The sequence below is a fragment of the Eptatretus burgeri genome, chromosome 2, assembly GCF_056783735.1.
Source record: "Eptatretus burgeri isolate ZD-2024b chromosome 2, Ebu_testis_v1, whole genome shotgun sequence".
Taxonomy (NCBI): Eukaryota; Metazoa; Chordata; class Myxini; order Myxiniformes; family Myxinidae; genus Eptatretus; species Eptatretus burgeri.
In genome coordinates, this window is record NC_140962.1 from 64052494 (window position 1) to 64069165 (window position 16672).

General features: G+C 44.5%; 1 protein-coding gene and 1 pseudogene across 2 annotated transcripts in view; both read right to left on the reverse strand.

The window, feature by feature from the left end:
* The window catches only part of LOC147032179 (potassium channel subfamily K member 2-like), a 70730-nt gene that overhangs the window by 27098 nt on the left and 26960 nt on the right, over positions 1-16672 (reverse strand). The window contains exon 6 of one of the 2 annotated variants that reach the window (XR_015055067.1): positions 15915-16293. Coding sequence is in view for 1 of the 2 variants with exons in the window: in XM_085869546.1 (XP_085725672.1) it covers positions 15841-16293 (453 nt within the window). In the remaining variant the exon portion in view is untranslated. Of the gene's footprint in view, positions 1-10065; positions 16294-16672 lie in introns of those variants that run through there. The other variant, XM_085869546.1, reaches the window with a different exon arrangement.
* Positions 1577-9897, reverse strand: LOC147032180 (uncharacterized; annotated as a pseudogene).

A 16672-nucleotide genomic window follows, 5' to 3' on the forward strand; every position in this document is an offset into this window, starting at 1 on the left:
CAGTCAGAAATGTTTTGCTATTTCTTAAGATGTAAATTTGGAAAGAGTCCCATTACAATGATAACCTTATGCCACGAAAGATAAGACGGAGGAGTCAAAGATGTTAATATTTGCATTCATAAAGTTTAGAAAAGGATGGCTTTCTGTCTGCTTAAAATAACCAAACGCTTAATAAAGCCACTTTTGTTTTGTTTTTTTGGTATACCAAGTCGAGGCAGTGTAAGAGCTAATACACAGAAACATACTGTGTAACAAGGCAGGAGAAGGAAGCACAAAATAGTGGGGGACAGATACAATAGAAGATCTATGGAAGGGAGAGGGATGGGGTGGGGTACATGGGGTATACAAGATGGACATTACAGGGACCTTCAGGAAGGAAAACATGGAATTTGACGGAGGTGGGTTTGGGGTGGATTAACAAGGGTAGAAAAGATCATGATTTTGGATGGGGGACGATAAGAGATGGTGGTGAACAGTTGTTTTGAAGACCTGGAGGGTGTAGTGGGATTGAAGAGAGTGTGGGAGTTTGTTCCAGAAGCGAGAAAAAAGAGGAATGAAAGAGTGAAGGTGAGCAGTAATTCTTCACTTCGCAGTTTCATCAGAAGGGGTTTTTGGCAGACCTCCAGCACCCTGCGGAAATATAGAGAGGACAGAGCACAGACAGAGCAGGGGGCAAGGCCAGAGAGGAAACGGTAAAAGAGAGAAAGACCACTGACCTGCCTCCGGTGAGAGAGTGAGAGAACCAAAGACTCAGCTTCATCATGGGAGATACCAATGATCATAAAAACCTTGGTTTCCACAACGTGAAGTCCAGCTGGGTGTGAGGCAGGAGCACGACCCAAGAGGGGAGAGCAGTCCTCCTTCAGACTGTGGATGAAAGCTTTGTAAGTGGTTGAAATTTCACGTGTGCCAAGGAAGGACTTTGCATGACGTAGGATGCCCAGTTGGCAACTGGCTTTGGAGGACAGGTTGGAAATGTGGCTTTCCCAGGAAAGATCTTCAAGGGCATATATAGACAACTCAATAATCAAGTGTTGTATAAACCCTCTTTTTCAGAATTATAATGATAATGGGATGTGGTACCACAGTCAAACAGAGCCGATCATATTCATATATATATATATATAATATATATATATTATATATTTTCTATATATATATATATATATATATTTTCTATATATATATATATATATATATATATATATATATATATATATATATATATATATATATATATATAATATAGAAAATATATTATATATATAGATATATATATATATATATATATGTCATATATATATATATATATATATATATATATATATATATATATATATATATATATATATATATATATATATATATATATATATATATATATATATATATATATATATATATATATATATATATATATATATATATATATATATATGTATATATATATATATATAAAATATATTATATATATATATATATATATATATATATATATATATATATATAGCATATATATATATATAGCATATATAGCATATATAGATATAATTTATATAGATATATATTGTTGAGGATTGAGGGGGTGGGGGGGGTGTCGTACGCATCAATCACTGTCCGCAACCAGTTTGGTTTTTTGCACCCTACTCTCGACAGCCAAATGTGACAGATTCGGTGCCACCCTAACCACCGCTGTCTCTGGGGTTACAACGCCGGCTGGTTCGGCACAATTCTCGGGTTACGAGTCTTGAACCACGATACCAAAATACACTTGTACCTTGCCAGCTGGGGGAATATACCCCGGTGACAGACTGGTTTTGTCAGAGACCGAGCAGAGTCTACCAGTTTGTAACCATTTTCGTTTTTATATTCAAATCGAGCGGATCGTTCCTCGACGCAACACAAATTAATTCGAAGTGGCAACTTCATACGAATCATCCAGATTTATTGGGGACATCGGCGAACACAACACAGGCACAGCATTCACGACAATGTTATAATTAATCTATAACCCGTTCTTAACTAGGGAGCTACGGATTATGGGTTTCGAAGGGAACTCTAACGAGATAAGCCTTAAATGACATGCAAAAAAGACATGGACAGCATGCAGACAAGACAGAGTACTTGGTGATGTTTCATGGACGAGAGGAAAGGGTCAAAGGCACGAATGTGGCTCGTGACAAGCCGATGTCCACGGATTCGAGCCCCAAGCTCGAGCACGCCGCATGGCAAGATGGCAGCGCCGTACTCTTCCTTTTCAAGGCACCGCTTGTGCACGCCCTCCTCAGCGTATTCTGACCCCGCGCAATGTCGACGGCACAAGACCGTCAGATCGATGGTGGGTCTCAGCTGGTTTCTCACAAGGCCAAGCTTTTCTTTGTCGGCCGATGGCAGACTCGACCCTCAGGTTCAGTTCCTGCCGATCGCAGACTCAGTGTACTCAGGTTCAGCTTCTGCCGATCACAGACTCGGCACACTCAGGTTCACCACTACTGATCGCAGACTCAGCGCGCTCAGGTTCAGTTACTCTCGACGCAGATTGCAGCCTCCCACTAGTCGATTCTATATGGCAGGAATCCTCTCTCGACACTCAGGCTCAGTTACTCCCTCGGCAGATGGCAGACTCCAGCCTCAGGTTCAGTTCCTCCAACTGCCGATCGCACCACACTTCGGTGCTCTCGTCACAGATTCACACTGCCTTTCCTTCGTTTGCTCGCCTCGAAGCCCACTGGCTCCTCCCCACATTTTCACTTCCTTCTCCAGGCCACTCCCTCTCAGCCAACTGGGCGGAGCCTCGTCCAGAGAGGGGAAGGAAGAAGAAGAACCTCTCGGTCCACCACCACTGTACGAACAATACACAGCCTCTTACATCTCCCGACACACATGTAACATCCATTTGCCAAACAACGAGGCTACACATGCATTTCTTGGGAGATCTGGGCTAATCCTATATTTAATAACACACTAAGGGCCATTTCCACAACACTACCCCCACCTTTCTCCCGAGGCTCTCTCGAGCCTCCATCTGGGGCAGCCCACGGCAATGGCCCTGTCTAACGTACAGCAGAGATCTCCCATTTACTCTAACCCACAACATGGGAAGCACTTAACTCCAAAAACCAGTGTCACAGTAAGATTGGCATGCCCTATCGTAGTGTGTCGGATCACTAACCTAACAAACAAATTCACACACTATGCACACGACTTAACATTGGATTTGAACGGGAGGGCATTCAATTTTACTTTTAACACCAATATTTGCATAGGAGCAGAACATTCAAAGGTTCAAAGTTCTTTCACGTGTTCGCTCCTTTATGCCCCCTCCCGGCAGTGTCGTCCATTCACCCCTGAGGGTTTCCTCACTTTGTGGCCTTATTGGCATCTCACCAGGTGAGTTCAGTCAGTCCAGTGGCCTAATCTCACAAAGAGTTCTTCGGCCGCAACGGCTCACAAAATGGCATGAATCTTCAGCCGCAACGGCCCACAAAAGCACTTTGGCCTCAATGGCCCACAAAAATGCTTCTGCCCATATGGCCCACTCACAAGCAGCAGCAGGCAACAAGACCTGCATTGGACAGCAGGTGACACAGCAATGGTGGCACGGTGATATCGATGGTAAGCAAATGCAGTTTGGAGGTGTTCTTGAGGATGCAAATGGGTGTGATGGAGTGTACCCTTAACCTTCCTTGCCTGACTTGCTTTGGCAGGACTTGTTTTGGTTAAGTCTTCCTCATACGTTCCCTTTTATTTTGCTTCCTTTTTTTTCTTTCACTGACAGGATTGTGTGTTTCTTACTCAACTGTTATCTTTGTGGATGTGTGCTCATGACATACTGGTGGCCTCTCTGGCACTTGGAGAGGGTGACCTAGCCTGGCCATTGCTAACAAATTTTCCCATCAACACTACTCGGACCGGGTGTCACACATGAATGGTGCGGAGGAGAGTTCATTGAACCTAACCATTTACTTTTAGCTCTCGACAATACAACAAACCCTGCTATGGCTAGAATGATCCAAATGACCCATTTTTCCCAACCTGGCAAACTGTTCCATTCTATTAAACCTGGGCAAGGTCCATACTTGTGTTTTTTCATTTGGTGGTGCCAGGCATAACTCGCTGGCTGGGGAGTGTGACTACTACTAAGCCTCTGTGCCTGTCTGTGTCTGTTTGTGGTGAGGATGTTGAGGTCGTGGAGAGATTCACTTACCTTGGCAGTGATATTCTTGTCTCTGCTGGCTGTGAGTCAGAGGTCAATAGACGTCTGGGTTGGGCCTGGGGAGTCATGCATTCACTGGATCATGGGATGTGGCGCTGTCGATACCTGTGCGGGAGGACGAAAGTCCGAGTCTTCCGGTCCTTGGTGCTTCTATTCTTGCTCTATGGATGCGAGACTTGGACTCTGACCAAGGATCTGAGACGGAGACTTAATTCCTTTGGTACCAGGTCTCTTCGGAGAATCCTTGGATATCGCTGGTCAGATTTTGTGTCCAACGAGCGGTTGCTGAGAGAGACTCGGATGAGATTTGTTACCTGCATAGTCCGTGAGCGTCAGTTGCGGCTGTATGGACATGTGGCTCGTTTTCCTGACGCTGATCCTGCTCACCAGATTCTCTCAGCGAGGGAGTCTCGTGAGTGGAGGAGGCCAATGGGCCGACCACGTGCCTCGTGGTTGCAGCAGGTTGACCATCATCTCAAGGAGATGTGGATGGGCCTGGCATATGCCTGGGGGAAGGCCAGACGGAGGCCCCTGGAGTACCGTCAGAAAGTGGACGCAGCGACGCGCTGTTCTGGCACATGCTCCTATACCTGACCTGACCTGTGCCTGCTTCCAATCGGGGGTGGAGGACACCCAGCGACCTTGGGGTTCACCTGATCGTGCTTCTGGTACTCCTAAGGGGTGGCTCACTCTAGCCCCCATATTGTGCTCTCCCAGCACCCTTACAGTGCTCTCATAGCACAAAACCTACCGTGCTCTCCTGGCACTGAACCTACCGTGCTCTCCTGGCACATCTGACAGCCTTCACCTGCCAGGAACCCCCAAAACCCTGGTGCCCTATTTCCTGACTCACCAACTTGCAATACCATGTTACACTCCCAGCCAGTACCCCCATACCTTGGCCTGCACCTACCCCTCGCAGTCCGCCTGCACAATGGAACAGCAGCCAGAATCCATGTCAAATCCTCTAAGTCCCCCTAACCTACACTAACCTGGTTAGGAGACTCCTTCCGACAGGGTACGTTGTTCGCACTCACTCTCCTCATTAGCACAACCATGCCGTTCACCCAAACACTTTAGTCATTCATCCCACAGTGCCAGACACCCAGCCCACAACTCCATCCAACACCTTTCACTTTTATGTGAAAACAAAAACACACCAGTCCCTCGGATCCCACTTGCTCATCACATTTAAATGATACACTTTTTCATCAAACCCCAATCAATTTGTCACTACGTCCGTCGTCCGCTGGCCTCCTCCATACTGCCCTTCATCGTTTATTTCCAACAATTTGAACGAAACATCAAAATCTCTTCACCAGCCCCATGGAACCTCTGCATGGTTCCAACCAGGCATTTCAGTCTTTCTTCAAACAAGCCACTCTGTCATCCACTCGTTTCAGGTGTGTTTAACACTCTGCCTGTAATGTCTCCACCACTCTCTAGTTTATTTTTTTAATAATCACCCAAATCCACTCGTGCCACTCTTATCCCTTCTGTCAGTCTCAATTTGCAATCACTCTTGATATAATTTCCAATCAAAATTTCTTACATCCCATATGGCCTGCTTCTTTGGCTCATTGGAAGGGGAGTGAGGGAAGGAATCCCTCATTACCCATTACATGACCCCGCCGCCTTTCCACCACGTCTCAAAGGGGTCACATCTCAATTGGGGTTGTGGTCCACCCCCTCCTTTTCTCCAGGGTTCGTGGAAATCAGGTAAACCCCAATCGGGGGAGCGGCCTCCCCCTCTTCTCCAGGGTTCACAGAAATCAGGTAAACCCCAATCAGAGAAGCAGCCTCCCCCTCTTCTCCATAACTCCCTGAAGACAGATAAACCCCACTCAGCTAGTCAAACCCCTCGTGTGCTCAGAAAGGTTTGAAGACCAAGTGACACACACCAGTGCCACTTGCTTCTCATCTGCGCTGTACCCCAAAGTTCCTGTGAGGCTGATAGAGAAATTAAAATTCAATGTATAAAGCCTGCTCCTGGATGCAGCATCTCCAACTCTGAAAGAACCCATGCGAGCTGTCCGTTATGGTTTCTGTCCCCTGTGTCAAGTTCTGTCCTGGTGGCATTTCGATTTCCCTTTTTCACCTCGAGCCTATTTCCTACATCACCACTCATCTCACGCTCAGGTCTCCCACACAAAACAGGCTCCACACATTCCAAGGTTCGATGTTCACATTCCACACCTTCAACCTTGCCTGTGTACTGACCAACCGCCTCGCACTCCAGAGCTACATTCCCAAACACCACGTGAGTACCCACACACGTTTCTGCCTCGGCAGCACACACCGGTGCTGTAGTCTGGACTGTGGGCTCACACCATTCATTCACAGGCATTCCACACACATTCAGGGGTCACGCATACGTGCACCCCATCGGACAGAGTCTCTTCATTATCATAAAATTCAATTTCTCCCTTAAGCTCATTATCCGCACCATGTATGCATGTGCCCTCGTACCTGCTTCATTCCAGAATCACCTCGGTCCGGTCGCTTCTCTCCAGCAGGTTGCTCATCATCGGTTCGCCATACTCCTCTGGGGCTGTCAGCTCCACATGCTGGACCTGCTCAAAATGTATTTCATTCGTCAACAACCCCGTATGCTCCCTCAATGTCTCCTTCATCAGGGTTTGCTCTAATTGTTGTTTCAGCCGACGAGTGATGTCAATCAAGTCCCGCACCACTAACATTCCTCCCTGTGGTGATATCACACATCCCACATTATTGTGCTGTCCTACTTCCTGGCTCCATTTTCTTTTCCATTCAAGTCGTTCTTCCTCTCTGAACCTTTTTAGTTCGTTATCTTTCCGGAGTTTTTCCATCTCCACGTACTCCAACCTTGCTCTCTCCTTTAGTTGGTCAATTTCAAATTCATGTTATTTTTGTTTCCTCTCCCACTGTCTCTTTTGTTCTTCCTTCTCCATTCTTGTCGTTTCCCTTAATTGGTTGATTTCTCTTTCCTGCTTCATTCCTTGTTCTTTTTGTTTCCTATCCCACTGTCTCTCCCGTTCTTCGCTCACCAATCTCATTGTTTCCCTCAATTGGTCGATTTCTCTTTCCTGCTTCATTCCTTGTTCTTTTTGTTTCCTATCCCACTGTCTCTCCCGTTCTTCGCTCACCAATCTCATTGTTTCCCTCAATTGGTCGATTTCTCTTTCCTGCTTCATTCCTTGTTCTTTTTGTTTCCTATCCCACCGTCTCTCCCGTTCTTCGCTCTCCAATCTCGCCGTTTCCCTCAATTGGTTAATCTCCCCCTCCTGCTTCACTCCTTGTTCCTTCACCATCTCCGTGTACTCCAACCTTGCTCTCTCCTTTAGTTGGTCAATTTCAAATTCATATTCTTTTTGTTTCCTATCCGCTTTTTCCCATAATTCCTCTCTCATCTCCACACCTCTTTCGCATGCTTCCTTCCTCCTTTCGTCCATTCTCTTACTGTATCCCTTGCTAGTTTCTAGTTGACGTGCCAGTTCATTTCCCCTGCACTCCGATTTCCAAAGCTGTTCTGACTTTTCCAACAATTCTTCCTTCCTTTTCTCCAGATTTTTCTCTCTTTTTTATCTCCCGTTCCAGGCTTTCTCTTATCTGATTGCCTGATCTTACCTCTTTCTGCAGTTGTCTCAATTCCAAATCGTTTTCCCATTTTTCCTTTTCCAGCTTTATTTCCCATTCTTCGAACAAGCTCTCCCTATCCCGGGAGTTACTAATTTGCTCCTCCTCTATTCCCTTGTTCGGTTTGCTCTTCTCATGTTCCAACCTATGGGTAAACCACTCTACTTTCCTCATTTCTCCCTGTAGTTCCTCGCCTGTATTGGCCAAGTCATTTTCCAGCCACTGAATTTGTTCCTGTGCATCGGCCAATTGTTGTGACTCCCCATGCACATAATTTTCCTGAACCTCGTCTGCGTGCTGCAATGCCTCGTCCAATTTAATTTGTAACTCCTCTATATAATTCTCACCACACCTCCACTGCTCCAAGGCAACCGACAATCGTGTATGAATCTCGCCAATGTAGGCGTTGTCGTCCTGCTTTGTTTGCCATGACGCATGCTGTGACCACGTGGTCTGAACTGGTGGGCGGGAGCGTTTTCTTTGTGCCGTGTGGCTCATTGCGCTTTTCATACCAACCCGCTCCCACTTCGTGTCGCGCTGAGGTGGAGCCGCACTGCCATTTTGCGACTCCATTTTTCTTTATAATTTCGAAGTTTTACACCCGATTTGCTCAAAATAAAATCAAAGCAAATGTAGAATTTGCGAGCGACGTTTTTTTTTTTCTTCGCACCTCTCGTAACCAATGTTCGAGGCACGAACCACACCAGATGTTGTTGAATCGGTGGCCTGCAAATTTATGGAGGTGGATGGGTTCACACCCCACACCTGACTACCAGTGTGGCGGATCGGCGACGGAGGGATTCTCATCCCACTCGACACCAATTGTTACGGATTCAGCAGTGGCGGGGCTCGAATGGCACCCAAGTTGGCTCCAATCCATAGCCAGTTTGGGTTTTCGCACGCTAATCTCAACGGCCAAATGTTGGATATTCGGCGTCACTTAACCACCGCCGTCTCCGGGGTTATAACGCCGACTGGTTTGGCACAGGCCTCGGGTGACACGCCTCGAATTGCGATATCAATGTACACCTGGACCTTACCAGTTGGGGGAATCGACCACGGTTACAGACTGGTTTTGTTAGAGACCGAGCGAATTCTGCCAGTCTGTAACCATTTTGGTTTTTATATCCAAATTGAGCGGATCGTTCCTCGGCGCGGCACAAATTAATTCAAGGCGGCAAATCTCATATAACTCAGCAAGATTTACCGGGGACACATCGGGGAACACAACACAAACAAAGCATTCATGACAATGTTATAATTAAGCTATAACCCATTCTTTACTGGGGAGCTACGGGTTTCGAAGGGGACCCTAATGAGATAAACCTTAAACAACATGCAGACAAGACACGGACAGCATGCAGACAAGACACAGAGTACTTGGTGATGCTTCATGGATGAGAGGAAAAAGTGTCAAAGGCCCGAATACGGCTCATGACAAGCCGATGTCAGTGGATTCGAGCACCCAAGCTCGAACACGCCGCGTGGCAAAATGGCGGCATCGTCCTTTTGTCGCAGCCCTCACGCACGCAGCCTCGGCGTGTTCAGACCCCGCGTAAGTTCGACGGCCCAAGACGAAAGATCTGTGGTATGCTGCAGCTGGCTTTTCACAAGGTCCAGCATACAAGTCCAGGCCTGGCCTGTTCACCAGACAAGGCCAAATCGAGGTGTTGGGCTCCGCAGGCTGGGTCCATGGCCGAGGAGGAACAGCCGGCCGAAACCCCCTCCACAAAGTCAATCGCCGATTTGACGTGCAGGCAGCCTCTCCCACTGCCAAAATGGCAGACTTGATGCGCAGGCTCAGTTTCTCTCCCGGCAGATCCACCACTGCCTTTCCGGCACTCACTCGCCTCAAAGCCCACTGGCTCCTCCCTTCAGTTTCACTTCCTTCTCGAGGCCACTCCCACTCTCAGAGTGCTGGGCGGAGTCTCCTTTGGAGAGGGGAACGAAGTAGAAGAACCTCTCGGTCCACCACCACTGTACAAACAATAAACAGCCTCTTATACCTCCCGACATACATGTAATGACCATTTACCGAACAACCTGGCGAAACATGCATTTAATGGGGGATCTGGGCTAATGCTATACTTAATAACACACTAACGGCCATTTCCGCAACAATATATATATATATATATATATATATATATATATATATATATATATATATATATATATATATATATATATATATATATATATATATATTGAGGAGGGGTGGGGGAAGGGAAGGCAGTGTGAGGGGAGGGGAAGGAAGTTTTAGGGAAGGGGAAGGGAAGACAGCATAAGGGAAGGGCAAGGTAAGGCAGTGTGAGGGGAGGGTTCATCCGGACATAACCCCTGTCCAGACACATATGGAGATAACTACCATCCGGATATGTGTGGAGATAACCAATCTTTTATCAAGATTTTCTTTATAATTTCGAAGTTTTACACCCGATCTGATTTACAAATTTTTGATTTCAATTATTATTTTGTTGAGATTCATAAGATATGGGACAGATAAAAAAACTGTCCGGATCCATCCAGAGAGAGAGGGAGGAGGAGGAGAGGGAGAAACAGGGGTGTGGAAGGACGGTGCTGCACTGTATCATGAGGGTGTGGAGCAAGAATGGGACAGAGAGAGAGAGAGAGAGAGGGAGATGGGGGGAGGGGAATTCGCAGAGAGAAAATGTTATTTCGATCATTGGCTGATTGGAGTCAGTGTGATTACCGACTACACTATGTACTTGTCTGAGGGGAATTTCAATAAACAAATTTAAAAAAACAACGTTGCATTGTAGACATTTCAGGGAAATGTGCATCAACGTTAATCTTTATAACAGCTGCTAATCATCACGTGACGGGTGGAAAAAAAAATTTTGCTCTGTAATTTAGAAAACATGTTAATATGGTAAATCGTTCAGAAATCAGGTGTTATCAAATGTACTTAGCTTTGAAACTCACAAAGAGAAACCATATAACCTTTCCAAAAAATACTCGATTCATATAAAATATCCAAATGCTTTGGAAACAGTCACGAGGACAAAGGAAAATGTGATCGCACGTACGCTACTGAGGTAAAAATTTAAAACCTCCCCCACTCTTCATCATCATAAGATATGGGATGAAACTTTGCCACCGCGGCACTCGTAACCAAGCATGCAGGCATGCCCACACACCCGTGGAGAGTCCCTTTACAGATCCAAATCTACCCATATGTACCACATCAGTGTGTGCTGTCGGTGTACCTCTACCTTGGAGGAACTGCTGACTGTACATCCCAATCGGGGCACGAACTGTACCGCTATAGATTGTATGGTGCTCGGCAAGTGGCTTTAGCACTCAAGCAAGTAGTTTGGGCAGGAATACAAGCACTCCAGCAAGTACAAGCACTCGAATGAAATGTGGTTGATAATGAAATGAGACAGTCTGGCTTGGCAAGCAATAGCAAGCTGATTTATAATGGCACATAGCCACAAAAAACTAAACCGCCGATTTCTTAACATTTTCAGATTTCACTCCAGATTTCAAGTTATTTAGTCCACATGATCCGATCCTCCAAACTCAAATTATGTTTCCATTTTGTACCTTAATTAGTCCGTCAGAGCAGATCATGTAAAACGCATCATATAATGCATGAAATTGCTCCAAGCTCCTAATTTGAAAACTCTAGCACTTACAAAAGCAACGTATGCAGCAGTTCGTAGCTATGATGAACAGGCATTCAATAATATTAGTGAGGAAAGTGGAAAAAAACAACATTTTGAGCACTTTATCGTTAAGAAACTGTTGCGGCCTGTTCCACGTCAAGGCATTGTTGAGCAGGCCGAACAAAATGGTGAATTAAGACCGCAGCGAGGGAGAGTGAGGTATCCGAGATGCGCCGTGATAAAGGATATATTTAAATAAGGCCATTAATTATATCTTCAAAAGGGTGTATTAATTAACCCAAACACCCAATTGTCACTCATGCACTTTCTTGGAGTCACCTCCGTATGCATGCAAAGTTTTGGGCTACTAGGTTTCATGGTTTTGGAGTAATAGAGGAGATACCAACACACACTGAAACACACACACACACACACACACACACACACACACACACACACACACACACACACACACACACACACACACACACACACACTGACATATTATGATAGATAACATTTTATGATCTACCATATTTGGCCCATGATCGTGTGTGAGTTGCATATTTATATTACATATATTTGGGAACATTTCTGGGATTATACTTGCTGAACAGTTTATACCAATAACAATAACACAATGGATGAAGAAGGCAAGTGAAAGGTTGCTTTAAAGCTAGTTACAATGTTATAATTGAATGCTCCGGGCATTGATGTTGAATGGTGGCTCAAAAGTGTAGCAGCGGACGTGAAAGATAAACTGCAGGACAAGATAATGCAAGAAATGCAAAACTTAAGATATGGAAAGGGATATGGGGTTAGGGTTAAAGTAAGGTGAGGGTGAGGTTAGGTTTAATGTGTTGTATAATATTACAAGGTGTTTGGTCGGTTTAAATCAAGTCGGGATCTGCTTGAGATAAACAAGAATGGCAACCACATAACAACCAAGTGTGAGCAAGCTGTTATATGGGAGTAACACTTTCAATAAGTCTTGAACAGGCCTCATCCTGAAAACCTGTCCATTTCACCGAGGAGATAGGCAAAGGGATAGCCCTAAAGAGACAGGATGAGGTGATAGAAACAATGAACAACAGCAAATCTGCAGGATTAGATTCTATGCACACAGATATGCTGAAAGCAGACATCAGAACAGCAACTTCAGTGCTAACCACCCTTTACATCAGCATTTGGGACACGATTCTGAAAGATGGGTCAAAATGACAAAAAAGCATTATCAAAAAATGGTGACTTGTGGAATTGTAATAACTGACATGCTCAGTGCTCACACATTTCTAAAATTCCCAAGCCACATTGAGCCGGCATATAGGAGTGCACCAAATTATGGCAGCAACAGGCAGGTGCGTAGATCAAATATCCATGATTGACAACTTAATTGAAGAATGCCTAGAATTGAATGTCCCATCTTTTGCGAACTTCATCGACTTTACCAAAGCCTTTTCACAGTGTTCATGTGAGAGCCTGCAGAGAACCCTGAGGGAAAAAATTGCATCCAACTGAAGATAATAACCTTTATTAATAAAGTTTTCTTTATACTGTGTTTTCAATACAGCGCTGTCCTAGGGTTTTCAATGGAGTCTGCGATTTAGAAGGGGTATCTACTGTACTTTCACCTACGCTATTGCTGTTTGCTGTCAATTAAACCAAAAGAAAGACAGAAACAGATAAATGATAGGGTATCAAGTGAACATCAATGTCCTCATTGGAAGATTTGGACTATGGTGATGACATGGTACTGCTGTCTTCAAAGCACAGAGACAAGCAAGAGAAGAAAAAAAATACAGGCTGTTTACCTGTGCTGAGCAGGTCTGCCTCAACATCGACGCCAATAAGACCCCAGGTACTGTACAAGGTAGGGCTGACACGACGGCCTTTAGGTATGCACATTCACCTCTAAACCGTCTACCGTGGGTTTCATTCCCAACCTAACTACAAACTGTCATCCCGGTGTTTCATAGGCAGGGTGATTAATCAGTTTTTGTGCCGTCCCTCCGATGTATGTTAAACTGGGTGTGCCAACTGCAGGCATGAGTTAGTGGATGTTGAAGATCCCACGGTGACCTTCATGAAGAATGGGCAAGCTCTCGGCGGCACCCTCAATAAATTACAAGTTCCTGCCCAAACTAACGCGGGGAGAGGGATGGCAAAATGCCCAGCATGACTTCAGGCCAAGAAGCTGCTTGGGTGGAACCAACGCTCTGTAACACAGTGTTATGTTACATCAGTCAGTCAATGCACAGGGTGTTTGAAAAGTCTGGAATCATAGGAAACATTTTTGATTTCAATTATTTTTTTGTTGAGATTATAGCTTTGAGGTGGATGGGACATCGTGGACCGATAGAATGGACCCTACATAGTCTAGATTTAACGCCACTTGACTTCCTTTCTTTAGGGATACCTGAAATTGGTGTTTTATATCACAAGACCACTTATTGTGGAAATCTCAAGAATGACATCAGAAACGAATTTGCAAAAATCCATGCACCAATGTTAAGAAATGGTCAAAGAAACCTCCACAAGGATTGATGTGTATGCATGTCAGTGGCTCAAGACTTGAGCAATTATAATAAAATAGTAAAATAAATATCCCTACGATTTTAGACTTTTGAAACATCCTGCATATTAACACCACACCTGTGCCAATTTCTCTCAATGAAAAATGCAATCAAAGAAATAGACAACTTTAATTATATCCGATGAGATTGCTCTGCCCTCCTGTTTGAGGTCGAAGGATGGCAGCATGTTCAGGTTTGAGTGAACTGACCGAAAACCAAACTAGCGATTGGTGATAAGGAATTTGGTGAAGATGAACGACTTAATACTTCATAGTGTGTGCGGCAGTTTCTAGCAGTGCTCGTTGCACTTGGGAAGTTTTGTGAAAGTATCCGGTCAGGTATAAATATTAACCAGTATGTGATATGATGGCCTTGAAGGAGCATAAGAAAAGCAAGTGACATGACAGGGGGGAAGTGGACATGACCAGGTCTAAAATAGGATTGTCTGTTGGAGGCAACCTGGTCAGGAAATTGAGGAGTTGAACAAGAATAGCTGTGTTGCAAAATACACTTGTAAGCAATGCCATGGCTGGAGGTCAATGTAAGATGCCATTTGAAATCACTACGGAATAAAAGCAGAGAGCGAGGGTGAGAAGCAACAAACTTGTTTAAAATGGTGTTGAAGGAGTTGTATATGAATGACATCAATGCTTTTGGTGGGATAATGGAATTGTCGTTCTTTCGTGGACAGCACATGGCTGAGGATAGCATTATTTGGTGAGTGCAGCTGTGCCGCTGATACAATCAATGCGCCTTGAAGGTTAGAGCGGGAATTTAGCAACCGTGCCAGCGATAGCGCGCCTACTCTTGTGAAGGACACCATGGGATTTTTAACGTTCACAAACTAATACCAGCAGAAGCAACGCCAAGTTTAACGTCCATCCAAGGGATGGCACACACATTGATGCCTCGCTCTGCTTGTAAAACACCAGAATAACAGTTTACGGCTCTGGGGCTGATGTTTGAAACCAGGCTAGACAGCTCAGAAGTGAGTGTTCATGGTATAATAAAGAACACACACATAAACAAAAGGTTGCTCTAAAAGGGAAGGCTGTACTTGAGCCATGCTCGTCAAAAGAGTGTGGGGTGAAATTAATAAAGATAAGTTGATCGGGAATGTCAACGGAAAGGAAGGAATGTTTCATCAGCAAAACTAAGTGTGATGCACTTGCAGCCATTTGATGAGAGAGGTCAGCAAGATTTGAGGGAAATCCTTTGATATTAGTGAACAAAACAGACATAGATAGACTTCCAAGGGGAAAAATAAGATTGCATGCAAGGGGGAAGAGAAATTTATCGAGGATGAGGAAGGAGTGGAGGACGTGTGGGTGGGGAGGGCCAGCAGAGACAGAATGGGGTTTGAATGTGGAATGAGGTTATTTTCAATGTAAAACACTCTAAGTGCGGTCTCGGCATTGAGGTTGTTTAAGAGTTATTTATTGAGAAGATGCAAAAATGGAAACTGTATACTGTATAGTTACGGTATGCAATGACTTTGGATATTTCTCATATATTCTGAGTCTCATTTTAAAAAAAAAATTGTCTGTTCCTGTCGTTTTAATCTTCTGCAAATTTGCAAGCTTTCATACTTTCTTGTTTTATCTAATGCAACATTTTCCCATTCGTGAATTTTTCCAATACTTAAATTTTCTCGTTTTGTATTTTTCACAACTCCACTTAAAGAAGATGGTTGCACATTGCAGACATATTTGGAAATAAGTTAATTGGCGTTTCGACCACCACATATCACCTTCCATTTCAGCGTTTCACATGGATGCCCAAAGGGAAATTCAGAAAAGTGTCACACTTCCTTAGTGTTTGTGCTAGATCCGATGGAGACCACAAAGGAATCCATGCTCTCATTCTCAATCTTACCCAGTGTGGTCCCATCCTCTCCATCCATCTCAGGCCGGGCTAAGGGTGGCCCCAGAGGCAAGTTTGTATCGTCGGTTTTTGTTGGAACAATTGGTCTTCCCAGTGCTCTTTGCAGCATACTAACACCTGCATCAGGCGGAGAGATGGGAGCTGCCTCATGTGGCTCTTGCTCATTTAACAGCAAAGAAGCCGCGGTGGCTACTTCCATGTCTTCGCCATCACCCTTAATATGCTCTTCAGCTTTGCTCAATGCTCCTTTTTGATCTGGCATAGACGGCAGCGTGGACTTGATGGATCCTGCTGCCTTCTGCAGCTTGCCCTGTAGTCCCCCAGTCACATTTGATGTCCATTCTGCTGCATGTCCTGCAATTCCACCCATCTTATGGTACACACAGGGTGGGGCAAAAAAAAAGGCATCCATAATGACTCAAAACAAAAAGCACAAGAGATAAACAAAAGACAAAGCAAACAGCATGCTTATAGCCACATTATGATACAAGTGCTTTCCATTTAGCAACAACACAACATAACATGAAAAGCTTATAAGTCCATGTTCCTCTTCAATTTCTGTTGTTACCCTGTGCACAGGACATGAAAAGCAGGATTAAGCAATTGGTTTGCTTCATCAATTGTAGATGTTTTGACTGGCAAGGGCAATAAAAGTCTAATCAATGGAAGATAAATTAAGTTTAAAATAAATAAAAAAAACGATATGCTTGACTGCTCCATCAATCTCTCTCAAAAAAAAATAAAAAATA